The sequence below is a fragment of the Jaculus jaculus genome, chromosome 1, assembly GCF_020740685.1.
Source record: "Jaculus jaculus isolate mJacJac1 chromosome 1, mJacJac1.mat.Y.cur, whole genome shotgun sequence".
NCBI lineage: Eukaryota > Metazoa > Chordata > Mammalia > Rodentia > Dipodidae > Jaculus > Jaculus jaculus.
In genome coordinates this window covers 11,815,913-11,827,527 of record NC_059102.1, presented here as the reverse complement: position 1 = coordinate 11,827,527, position 11,615 = coordinate 11,815,913, and the positions used below count along the sequence as shown (strand labels likewise).

Sequence of the window (11,615 nt, the reverse complement as noted above, 5' to 3'; positions counted from 1 at the left end):
CTTAAGCAGCAATACTTGAAACACAAACCTGAGCCGGCATTGCCCGCTGCTCTTCCACCATACGAGGCTGTCTTGGACGATCAATTCGTGGTTTTGGCACAGGGGCCTCTCCTTGTATTGAACCCAACCTAGTAAAAGATACACATTCATGTGGGGTTTATTTGTTTGTTTTATAACTAAGTTCTCTAAATAAAGGTAGTTGATATGGTACAGTGAATTCAAACCAAACATCAGTGAATTATGAACTGACATGAGACCGTCCTCAGGCCCTAACACCCTTTCTGCTCCATTTGTATCTCTACAAAAGCTCTTGCTTGACCATTAACTCCTCAAGCCCATGGTACTCTCCACGGTAGCAGGCCAGTACATGTGGAGTTTTAACTCCCACTTAGCCTGCGGTCTGCTTCACAAAGCCAACCTCTGGGATAAGCATAAGGGGAAACAGAACTGCTCCAGTAGGGAGAGAAGCCTTTGATTTAGTGGTACCAGGACAGAGGCGTACAGCCTGGGACTGCACAACACACATCAGGATGACAGGATTCTTTCTCTTGGGGACACTCTAAACCTCAGAAACCCTACTACACAGTCTTCAGCTGTGTACTATGCATGGTGTAGGGTTCAAGGCCCTAACAATGTGCTGACTACAGCATAGATGAGGAGATAAGACAAATCTACCTCAACAGAGGCGGAAGAACTGGCCGCCAACTGCTAGCGGCTCAGGTGCTATGAAAGCATTTGGGCGGAGATACCTACTCAAACACGGGGAGATCTGGCTGGGAAATCTGATCTTACACTGACAATCTCTCTGAAGAAATTTCTAGAAGCTTCCAGGGTGGGACCATAAGTAAGCCTCACCAAAAGGAAAGGCCCTTATCACGTAATAAAGGTGTGGCTTTTCCTTCTAATTTAGACAGTGGTTCTCTCTAGGCATCCGAGTTGACTTTTGAAGGCATGCAGCCGCTGCCTGGGACCATACTGTGGACCAGCACAACCCAAATGCCAATGCTTTCTAACACAGACAAAGGCAGCCTAAGGTCTAAAAGGAATGCAAAAAGACAAATGTCCAGGAACCATACCACCTAAGCAAGGGCTGAAACTACCCAGATGGTTACCTTAGGGAGAGTACCCACTGGACAAGACCTATACACTTGGAGAGCTCTTACCAAAGAACAAGCGAGGGCTACTCTCGATCCCCCAAAAGACCACACCGGGAAGTTAAGGGAAGCCAACTTCGTTTTCATAAAACTGAAGTGAATTGGGTAAGTGGCCTGCAGATACTAGCAACTGATCAAGCAACAGACCACCACACGAAATGGCTCTTCAGATGTTGCTAGGATCTCAAGACACTCGTAGGAGGCAGAACCTTCCTCCTGCTTGATAAAAATTTCAAAGATAAACAAAACCAGAAATATGCTGCAAACAGCCTAGAGAATAATGTAGGGAGAAGGTTCTGCCCAAGGCCTTCCTCCTCCTGGAGAAGGAAGAGAGGTCAGCTAAGGTTCCAGCTCCATCAACAGGTGCCGGCCATCTGCCTCAAGCCTTAGTCTGCCCGGTGGCTTCTTGGGTGTGACTCTACATTACTAAGCCCATCTTTGTCCCCACAGTAAAGAACAATTCAAATTTTACAAAGACTGGTCTGTTGAATTTTAAAAAATAATCTTACAGAAAGTGGAACGTGTGCGTTTTATTAAGGGTTTTCTCTGCTGTTTTGCCTGCGATTTTCCAGGAGTCATAGAGTATGAACTCAAAGCCAGATCTGTCTTCACCACGGGTGAGTTCTTGTGCCTCTAGAGGGTTTACACCCATGTGTGTCAGCTACAGAAGCAAAGGAAAACAAAAGGCCCAGTTAAGCCACAAGCAACCCAAATCAGCCATCTGTATCACTACACATTCAAGAGGACACAAGCAAAGCCTGTCTTCAGTACCTTATCATATTGGCTCTACTTTTTATTATAAAGATAGCATATAAAATTCTATTTAAAAGTAACTTCTTAGGCTGGAGAGATAGCTTAAGGACCCAGATTCAATTCCCCAGGACCCACATAAGCCAGATACACAAGGTAGTGCATGCATATAGAGTTCATCTGCAGCAGATAGAGGCCCTGGTGTGCCCATTCATTTTCATTCTCTCCCTCTTTCTCTCTCCCATGTAAATACGCAAAAATTAAAAAAAAAAAAAAAAAAAGTACCTTCTTAGGGCCAGAGAGATGGCTCCATGGTTAAATACTGCCTTGCAAAACCTGACAGCCTTGGTTTGATTCCCCAATACCTATGTAAAGCCAGATGCACAAAGTGGCATATGTGTCTGGAGTTCATTTGCCGTGGCTGGAGGCCCTGGTGTTGCCCCCCTCCCCCTTCTGCCCCTCTCTTTCTCTCTCTCAAATAAATAAATAATGATTTTTTTTTAAGTACCTTCTTGCAAGGTGTGGGAGGCAGAGGTAGGAGGATCAACATGAGTTCGAGGCCAGCCTGGAACTACATAGTGAGTGCCAGGTCAGCCTGGGCTAGAGTGAGACCCTTTAGGGGGGAAGGGGGTTACTTTCCTTTGCAAAGAAATGTTCCTCAATGTGCTAAGAACACTGGCTACAAAAAGTAAGGTGGTCCAGATCAGCAGTTCTCCCCAGAGAACTTTTTGATTTTTGTCCTAGGGGGTCTTTTGACAATAACAAAACATTGCTGGTTGCCACAACTGATGGGCTCTGGCATCTACTGGGTAAAGGCCAAGGAGGCTGCCAGACAGTCTCCAGCAGAGGCCCCCAAAACAAAGACTTGCCCAATCCAGATGTCAATACGGTTTCTGGCTGAGGCCCAGAAACCCTGCTTTAGCCCGCTGGCAACCCGAGGGGTCCAACATTGCCAGCAAGGAAGCCTGTAGGGACTGTTCAGCCAGTGTAAAGATAAAATCAGGGGGCTGGAGGGATGGCTTAGCGGTTAAGGCATTTGCCTGCAAAGCCAAAGGACCCAGGTTCAATTCCCCAGGACCCACATTAGCCGGATGCACAAGGGGGCGCATGTGTCTGTAGTTCATTTGCAGTGGCTGGCTGCCCTGCCGTGCCCATTCTCTCTCTCTCTCCCTCCCTCTTTCTCTGTCAAATAAATAAATAAATAAATAAAATCAGCCACCACATCAGATGCTGTAAAACAGACAGGAAGTTCAGCTAGTTTCAGACTTTTTTTTGGTGGAGGGGTTTCAATGTAGGGTCTCACTCTAGCACAGGCTGACCTGAAGTCACCATGTCATTTCACATGCCCAGTTTAGCTTTCAGATTTTAATGTCTGGGCAGCCTCCTTCCTGTAGGAGGTCTCCACTCAGCTGGTGTCTCAGTACATGAGAGGTGACATCACTTATCTTCCTGAGAAGAGTTGCCACAGTTGAACAATTCTCTCATCTCTATTTTATAGAAAATGTGTCATACCAAATTTACTTAGGAAAGAACAGTGCATCAAGCTGTAATATGCCTGGAAGTTACTAAGTTACACCAACAATATCCTATATAAACAATAATCACGAAGCCCTTAAGGAGCTTAACTTTAAGGAGGCAAAAAAACTTTGAAGAGAAGAAATGTCACCAGGGCCTGGTCAGAGTGCACGATCGCGCCTCCAGTCTCTTGCCAGTCACCCCAACCACCGCACCCTTGGAGGAAATGCTAGAACTTTTGTTTGGCCTGATCTACCAATCTTTCCTTACATTATGTTGTCCTTGGGAAAGCCTGCTCCAGCCACAGTCTAGACAACTACTAAGGTTTCATATTTACTACTTTGAGCTTCTGGAATCGATTCTGATGTTAATTAAAATTAACTTGGGCTGAGGAGACTGCTCAGTGGTTAAAGACACTTGCTTGCAAAGGCTGCTGGCCTGGGTTTGATTCCCTGGGGCCCACCTAAAGCTAGATACAAAATGTGGGGCAGGTATCTGGAGTTCCTTTACAGCAGCAAGAAGCCCTAGCAAACCTATACACACACATACACACAAATGTGCACGTGTGTGTGCGTGCAAATCAAATGAGAAATATTTTTGAAGGAGATGGCTCAATGGATAAAGTGCTCTCCACTAAAGCAGGCGCCCCCAAGCTGAGCCCCGGGCCTCACAGAAACGCCGCCCAAGAAGAGTGAAGCAAGAAACCTGCCTCAGATGAGGTGGACAGCCAAAGACTGACCTGGAGGTTGTCCTCTGACCTGACACGTGTTCCTACACACACACACATATGAACATGCATACACAAATATAAAAATAAAAATGTTTTCAAGTATTCTAAAAATGGCCAGGAGTGGTGGTGCACGCCTTTAATCCCAGCACTCAGGAGGACTGCCAGTGAGTTCAAGGCCACCCTGAGACTACATAGTGAATTTTAGGTCAGCCTGGGCTAGAGTGATACTCTACCTCAAAAAAAAAAAAACAAAAAACAGTGGGGGAGGGGGAGGCTGAGAGATAGCTTAGCTGTTAAGGCACATGCCTGCAAAGCCTAAGGACCCTGGTTCAATTCTCCAGGTCCCACGTAAGCCACACACACATGGTGACACATATGTCTGGAGTTTGTTTGCAGCGGCTAGAGACCCTGGCACACCCATTCTCCCTCTCTCTCTCCCGCTCTCTAATAAATAAACAAAAATAAAAAAGTCAGAAGGGTTATAAACTGTTCAAGTCGGTCCTCAGAAAAAAATAAAAAATAAAAATATAGAACTTAATCTGAATTTTTGTTTTTTTTCCAAGGCAGAGTCTGAAACCCAGCACTTTTTGTAGTTTTCTGAATACCAGCAATCCCACTGAGGAGGGGCCCCAGCCAAATGGGAACAGGGAGGAGAAAAATGATGGTACCAACACATGTGTTCAAACAAAGTTAAAAAAAATGAACAAGTACTTAAGTGGGGTGGCACATGCTTTTAATCCCAGCACTTGGGTGACAGAGGTAGGAGGACCACAGTGAGTTTGAGGCCAGCCTGAGACTACATAGTGAATTCTCGGTCGGCCTGAGATAGAACAAGACCCAACCTCAAAAAAATAAAAAAAAAAACTAAAAATACTTAATATACATGTACACCACTCAGCATTTTCCAAAATACAAAGCCTTTAAAAACAAACTGAAAAGCTGGGCGTGGTGGCACACGCGTTTAATCCCAGCACTAGGGAAGCAGAGGTAGGAGGATCACCATGAGTTCGAGGCCACCCTGAGACTACAGAGTTAATTCCAGGTCAGTCTGGGCTAGAACAAGACCCAACCTCAAAAAAACAAAAAAAACAAAAAAGAAAATTGTAAAAAAGCCGGCGCACGCAGTTAATCCTAGCACTCGGGAGGCAGAGGTAGAATCACCATGAGTTCGAGGCCACCCTGAGAATACATAGTGAAATCCAGGTCAGCCTGAGCTAGAGTAAGACCCTACCTCAAAAAAACAAAAATAAATAAAAAAATAAAAGATAAAAACAAACTGGAAATAACTGCCTCATTATTTTACAAAGTAATCTCTCGATCTGGTCAGATCTCATAGCACCAGATCTTTCTGTATTTTCTTTCGGTACCGGGGATCGAACCCAGAGCCATACGCACTCTCTCCCAGTGAGCCGCACCTGCACTCAGATGCTGTTAGATTTTTATTTCGAGATGGGGTCTCCCCATGTAGCCCAGGTTGCAATCCTCCTGCTTCCACCTCCAGAGAAGCTGAGAACAGTGGTGTGCGCCAGCATATACACGTTGCCATGACCGTTTGAATATTAAAAACCAGTCACAATGTCCACACCGTGCGTCTCTGTGCTCGGCCAGAGCTGGCTCAGACAGGGTAGGAATGACAACACAGAGCCAGGCGTTGGCGTGGTGGCGCTCATCTTTAATGCCAGCACTTGGAAGGCAGAGGTAGGAGGATCACCGTGACCTTGAGGCCGCCCTGAGACTCTAGAATGAAATCCAGCTCAGCCTAGGCTAGAGTGAGATGCTACCTTGAAAAACCCAAAACAGAGGATGACAAAAGACTATCTGTTTTGCTTCTCTCTCTCTCTCTCTCTCTCTCTCTTTGATTCACCCATCCACCCAGTTAAATTTCAGGTGCCAACTATTCAAACTTCTTTTAAAAAAATTTTTTTTTTGTTTTATCTTTATTTATTTATTTGAGAGCGAGGGGGGGGGGAAGAGAGGGAGAATGGGCGCGCCAGGGCTTCCAGCCACTGCAAACGAATTCCAGACGCGTGTGCCCACTTGTGCATTTGGCTAACGTGGGTCTTGGGGAATCGAGCCTTGAACCAGGGTCCTTAGGCTTCACAGGCAAGCGCATAATCGCTAAGCCATCTCTCCAGCCCTATTCAAACTTCTTAACAAAGGTGAATAAAAACTGACAAATATAGTTGTCATCATATTTGTAATGGCTATAAAATATTCCCAAAGACAGACCAACTCCAGCCCACCTCTGCCCCTGAGCTCATCAACCCTCAGCATTGTAGGCCTGGCCCAGCCCCATGACAGAGGTCCCAGGTCACTGAGAATAATCTAGAACACTTATAAAGTGACGGAGAAAATGGCCATTTATACACAACCATAGGCCCCAGTCTTAAAACAAAAAGCTGAGAAGTTTGAAAATGCCCCACGCACCCACCCCACATTCTGCCACGCAGCTGTTTCATCTAAGATCTCCTCGAAGGCAGCTGAGACCAGAAACAGAATTAAGGAAAATGAAGTGAAAGCCACCTGCAAACCGACACAAGCAAAATAGATTAAAAAAACACTTCGTTGAAATTCCATAGCTTTCGACTTACTAGAGTCTCCACATATCTCAGCATGTCAAAAGAGTTCATGTCAGAGCGTAGCTGCTTTGCTTTCTCTTTGCCCAAATCTGAAGCCAGAACAAGAAATTGCGCGTCTAGGACCGCTTCTCTTGCTCGAGACACTAGAGAAAAGAGAACACACTTTATCCACAGATATTACCCCTAAAATCCCAGCTCCTTACTAGGATTTTCCCAGGAGGCAAAGCAAATCGTAATAAGATGGAAATGGACTTACCTTCTAAAAGCGGTTCCCTGTCCCTCAGCAAAACCTCCATCAGAGCCGACGGCCTTCCTTAAACCCAGCTTGCTCTCTAGTTTCTTATCTCTTAACCCCAGTGTAACAAAAAAAGATCACATATCAACCAACCCATTCTCATCAGCATTCTCACCTGGGCTAATATAAGCCCAATGAAACGCCCACTACATGCAGGAAGAGACGCTGTGAGTCACGACAAGGAAAAGGGTTCAGCTTCTGAAGGTCCTGGCAGAGCTGAGTAGGCTGTGCCTAATGAAGTCTGTGTTCAGGAATTACCTCCAAAGAACTCTCTAATGCCATGCATGGTGGCACCCGCCTTTAATCCCAGCACTCTCAGAGGTAGGAGGATCACTGCAAGTTCAAGACCAGCCTGAGATTACATAGGGAATTCCAGGTCAGCCTGGGCTAGAGCGAAACCCTATCTCGAGGAAAGAAAGAGAAAACAAGAAAAGCCAAGACAGGACAAACCAATCCAAGTTCAAACTCAGAAATGGCTGTGTCTGGGAGATTGTCCCTCAAGGCTATTTTCATCTGAAGCACTGATTTCCTGAAAACCCTCATGAGAACAGCAAACACATGGCTGGGAACTTGTAAAGCTGGTTCTTGTTCAATCCCTTACTGTTCAACAGAGGGGAAGTTTTCATCACTTTGGGAATCACTTCAGAAGTCACAGACACACGTTCCTTAGCTCTATTCTACAGGCCTGACAGCCCCAGGGCAAACAGCAATAATAATGCAATTAGTGTGTCTTGGAGGACTGCAAGGCCTCGAAAAAAATTAAAACAGAATGGCTGGAGAGATGGGCAGAGATGGGCCAGCGGTTAAAGGCACTTGCTTGCAAAGCCTAATGGCCCAGGTTCCATTCCCCACCATTCACATAAAACCAGATGCACAAAGTGGCACATGTATATGGAGTTCATTTATAGTGACAGGAGGCCCTGGTATGCCCATACACACTCTCACTCTCTCAATCTCTCTCTCTCTCTCCCTCTCTCTCTCTCATGAAATTTTTTTAAATTTTTTTGTTTATTTTTATTTATGAGAGCGAGAGAAAGAGGCAGATAGAGAGAATGGGCGCGCCAGGGCCTCCAGCCACTGCAAATGAATTTCAGATGTATGCGAGACCTTGTGCATCTGGCTTACGTCGGTCCTGGGGAATCAAGCCTTGAACTGGGGTCCTTAGGCTTCACAGGCAAGGGCTTAACCGCTAAGCCATCTCTCCAGCCCATGAAATGAAATATTTTTGAAAACTTAGAACAGAAACCTGACACCCAAGAAGGCCTTGCTGAGCAACTCTAAGGTCCCGTGAGTAATTCTGCCTTAAACTTCTAATTGAAGTAACTGAGGGAGGTGGCAACGTGTGGATGAAGAGCTAATAGGTGGTAGCCACTAGGGGGCACAAGTGAAAATGGGGCTGGGGAGATAGCTGGGTAAAGAGGCTTGCTTGCAAGCCTGCCAACCCCCTTTGCTCCTCCCCAGCACCCACGTGAAGCCAGGTGCAATAGGAAGTGGAGCCTGGAGAATCTGGAAGCTCAGGCCACATTCTCCCAGCAATGAAGCAAGAGGCCCCTGTCTCCCGGTGGAGGGAGTAAGTGACGCCTTCGTCCCCTGGCCTCTGCATGTACCATTACCCCTACACATTAAATAAAAGACCAAAACCAGGGAAATTACAGTGAGGAAATGGATCGAGCCTGGGAATGGAAGAAAAAGCTAGAAGGTGGGGAAGAGATCTAGCCAGGTAAAGGGGGAACCCAGGTTCTACAGGCTCTGGATGAGATTTAGCAACTGTGCTAGCACAAGCCAAAGGGGGTTATACAGTGAGTGAGAGGGGCTTGGAAAGCCCGGGTCAGGAAGTGTTACAGACTAACAGCACTGAAGCTACACTAGGAAACGACGGACAGCGAATGTTCTGGCCCTCAAAGAATATGTGGTGGCAGAAAAAGAGTCAATGGTGTCACCTCTTTTTTTTTTTTTTTAACTTAAAACCACTGAAGTTGTCTGCATTTGTGCTTTCTGTTCTCTGAGCTGTGGGGCAGCCTGGAGGGGACATGGTCTCTGTGGTTGTCCTTGGGCTCTGTAACCCACATCAGGGAGGACACCTGCCTGTGACTGAACACTGGCCAGTGCTACCACAACCACCAGTACTGCTTTAAATTCAAACTAAGAGTGCCATGGCCCATAGGTCAGTGCCCTGATCTCTGTCTCTGTGCTCAGTGCTCTGAGCTCCTCTCTCTCTCCCTCCCTCCCTCCAGTGGAGCCCAAAGGGGTACACTTGTAGGCTTGGCCAGCCACTAGGTTATAAGGTGCACCAACAGCTAGGGGAAGGGAGACTGGGAGAGGGATAGGAAAAGAAACCAGGTATCAGAGGCTGGCTCCATTCTTCTCTAATTCACCCATTTCATAAATGGGTGACATACATATAAAGCTCTCAAGAGGTGGGCTGGAAATGGAATTTCAAAGGGGAAAGTTGGGGGGAGAGTATTACCATGGGATACTTTTTATAATCATGGAAAATGTTAATAAAATTTTTAAAAAATTTTTTTAAATTGAGAAAAAAAAATTATGCCCTCAAAAAAAAAAAAAAAAGTGGTGGGCTAGAGAGAAGGCTTAGCTGTTGAGTGCTTGCCTGTGAAGCCCAAGGACCCCGGTTCCAGGCTCAATTCCCCAGGACCCACGTTAGCCAGATGCACAAGGGGGCGCACACATCTGGAGTTCCTTTGCAGTGGCTGGAAGCCCTGCCCACCCATTTTCTCGCTCTCTCCCTCTTTCTCTGTCAAATAAATAAATAATATTTTAAAAAAAAGATTGTCGACTCCCAAAAACAACTGTCATGTGGAGCCCATAAGTATAAGCTTAGCCAAATGTTTAAGTGCACAATAACTGTTGCTGAAATGGAAATGCTCCAGAACTGGTGCAGAATCTAAAGAAACGTGAGCCTCATGTGATGACTTTGGCTCTTATATAAGACTAGTTAAATGGTCATAAGACGAATAATATAAATCATGATTTACCTTCATTAAACAGAGTGTTGGCCTCTTCAAGGACCTCTGTCAATTTGTCACTGGCATTCAGTATGTCCTCTCGGTTTTCTATTTAAAAAAACAAACTTTGGGGACTGTACTCATTATTCACTGAATGAATCTAGTTATCAAGTGCAGTGAAGCCAAGCCCCCCCATGATCCCAAGGTAATTGTGTAAAAAGTCTTTTATCTTTTTTTGTTGTTGTTGTTTTGTTTTGTCTTTCAAGGTGGGGTCTCGCTCTAGCCCAGCCTGGTGTTATCTTTTTTAACCAAAAACACCTCGGAGAGAGGTGGTGGTGATATCCAGCATCTACAACTTTTATTTATTAATTTATTGGTTTTTCGAGGTAGGGTCTTGTTCTAGTCCAGGCTGGCCTGGAATTCACTACGCAGCCTCAGAGTGGCCTTGATTCAAGGCCATCCTCCCACCTATGCCTCCCAATCGCTGGGATTAAGGCCTGCGCCACCAGCCGGGGCCCTGCAAACACCTGCTAGGCTCCCGCTAAGCTTAGCTGGGCGGGGGCGGGGGCAGGGGGCTCTGCTGCAGGGCTGGGGTCCAACTCTGCGACCGCAGGGTCACGGGGGAGCCCCGCACCCCAGGCGCGGGCCTCGGGCGGTTCAGATTCCGAGGGTCCGGGTGGGGCAGGGGCCTGGGCTTTCCGGCGATCCCCGGGGGCTCGGGAGGAGCGGGGCCCGCGCCCTGCTCTTCCCCGCCGAGCTCCGGCGAGACACCAGCTCCGCCAACCTGCCAATCAAGGCGCCCGCGGACCCCCGGCCTGGCCGCGCGGCTGGGGCGACACAGCCGGTGGGGGCGCGGGCCCTCGGTACGCGCGAACGAGGGCGAAGCGCCGCGAGCCTCGCTCCCTCGCTCCCTCCCTCCGTGCCGCAGGGCGCGGGCGCGCGGGGGCGGCGGCCTCGGCCTTACGTTGGACGGAGTTGATGAGCGCCCGGTACTGATGGCGGATCTGGCGGCACAGGCCCTGGTCGTACTCCGCCTCCAAGCAGGCCGGGTCGATCGCCTCGTCCCCGGAATCGGACGGGTCGGTGTCCTCCAGGCTCGGGCGCTCGGGGGCCTCCCTGCGCTCCGGCGCGGCGGCGCGGCGCGACAGCGGGGACCGCGAGCGGGAGCGGGAGCGGGTGCGATCCCGATGCGGGTGCGGATCGCGGCCCCGGGCCCGACCCTCCGACCGGCGCCCGCTGCTGTCCCCGGACATCGCGCAGATCGCTCTTGCAACTTCGCAACCGCGGAAGTTCGCGCCAGAAACTGAAACAACCCCCTCGGCCCCCGCTGCCCGGCCCGCGCGCCAGCTCCCGGCCGAACGGGCTCCGCGGCCCCGCGCGCCCGCGCCAGCGCACAGCGACGCCTGTGGCCGGAGGCCGGCGGTGGCGCCGGGGCGGGCTCTGCAGGCCCGCAGCTCAGACACCAGCAGCTGCCCGGTCCTGTCCTCCCCCGGCGGTGCTACAGGCAGCCCCACGGCTCCACACTGCAAGCAAGGCGCTCAGAACCTCGCCGTTCAGGTCCCCTGAGCCCCGTTCCACTAGACCCCTACCTTTCCTGGGCTTCTCAGGCCACGCGGAGTACCCAGCAAC

At 48.6% G+C, this 11,615-nt stretch overlaps 1 protein-coding gene across 1 annotated transcript in view; it reads right to left on the bottom strand.

The window, feature by feature from the left end:
* Positions 1 to 11,341, bottom strand: part of Nsmce4a (NSE4 homolog A, SMC5-SMC6 complex component) — a 19,349-nt gene extending 8,008 nt beyond the window's left edge. The window contains exons 1-5 of the mRNA XM_045141602.1: positions 10,951 to 11,341; positions 10,017 to 10,094; positions 6,741 to 6,871; positions 1,664 to 1,815; positions 29 to 128 (exon numbers count right to left, since the gene is read on the bottom strand). Coding sequence (XP_044997537.1) covers positions 29 to 128; positions 1,664 to 1,815; positions 6,741 to 6,871; positions 10,017 to 10,094; positions 10,951 to 11,239 — 750 coding nt within the window. The 5' untranslated portion in view covers positions 11,240 to 11,341. The remainder of the gene's footprint in view (positions 1 to 28; positions 129 to 1,663; positions 1,816 to 6,740; positions 6,872 to 10,016; positions 10,095 to 10,950) is intronic.
* Positions 11,342 to 11,615: the final 274 nt, after the last annotated feature.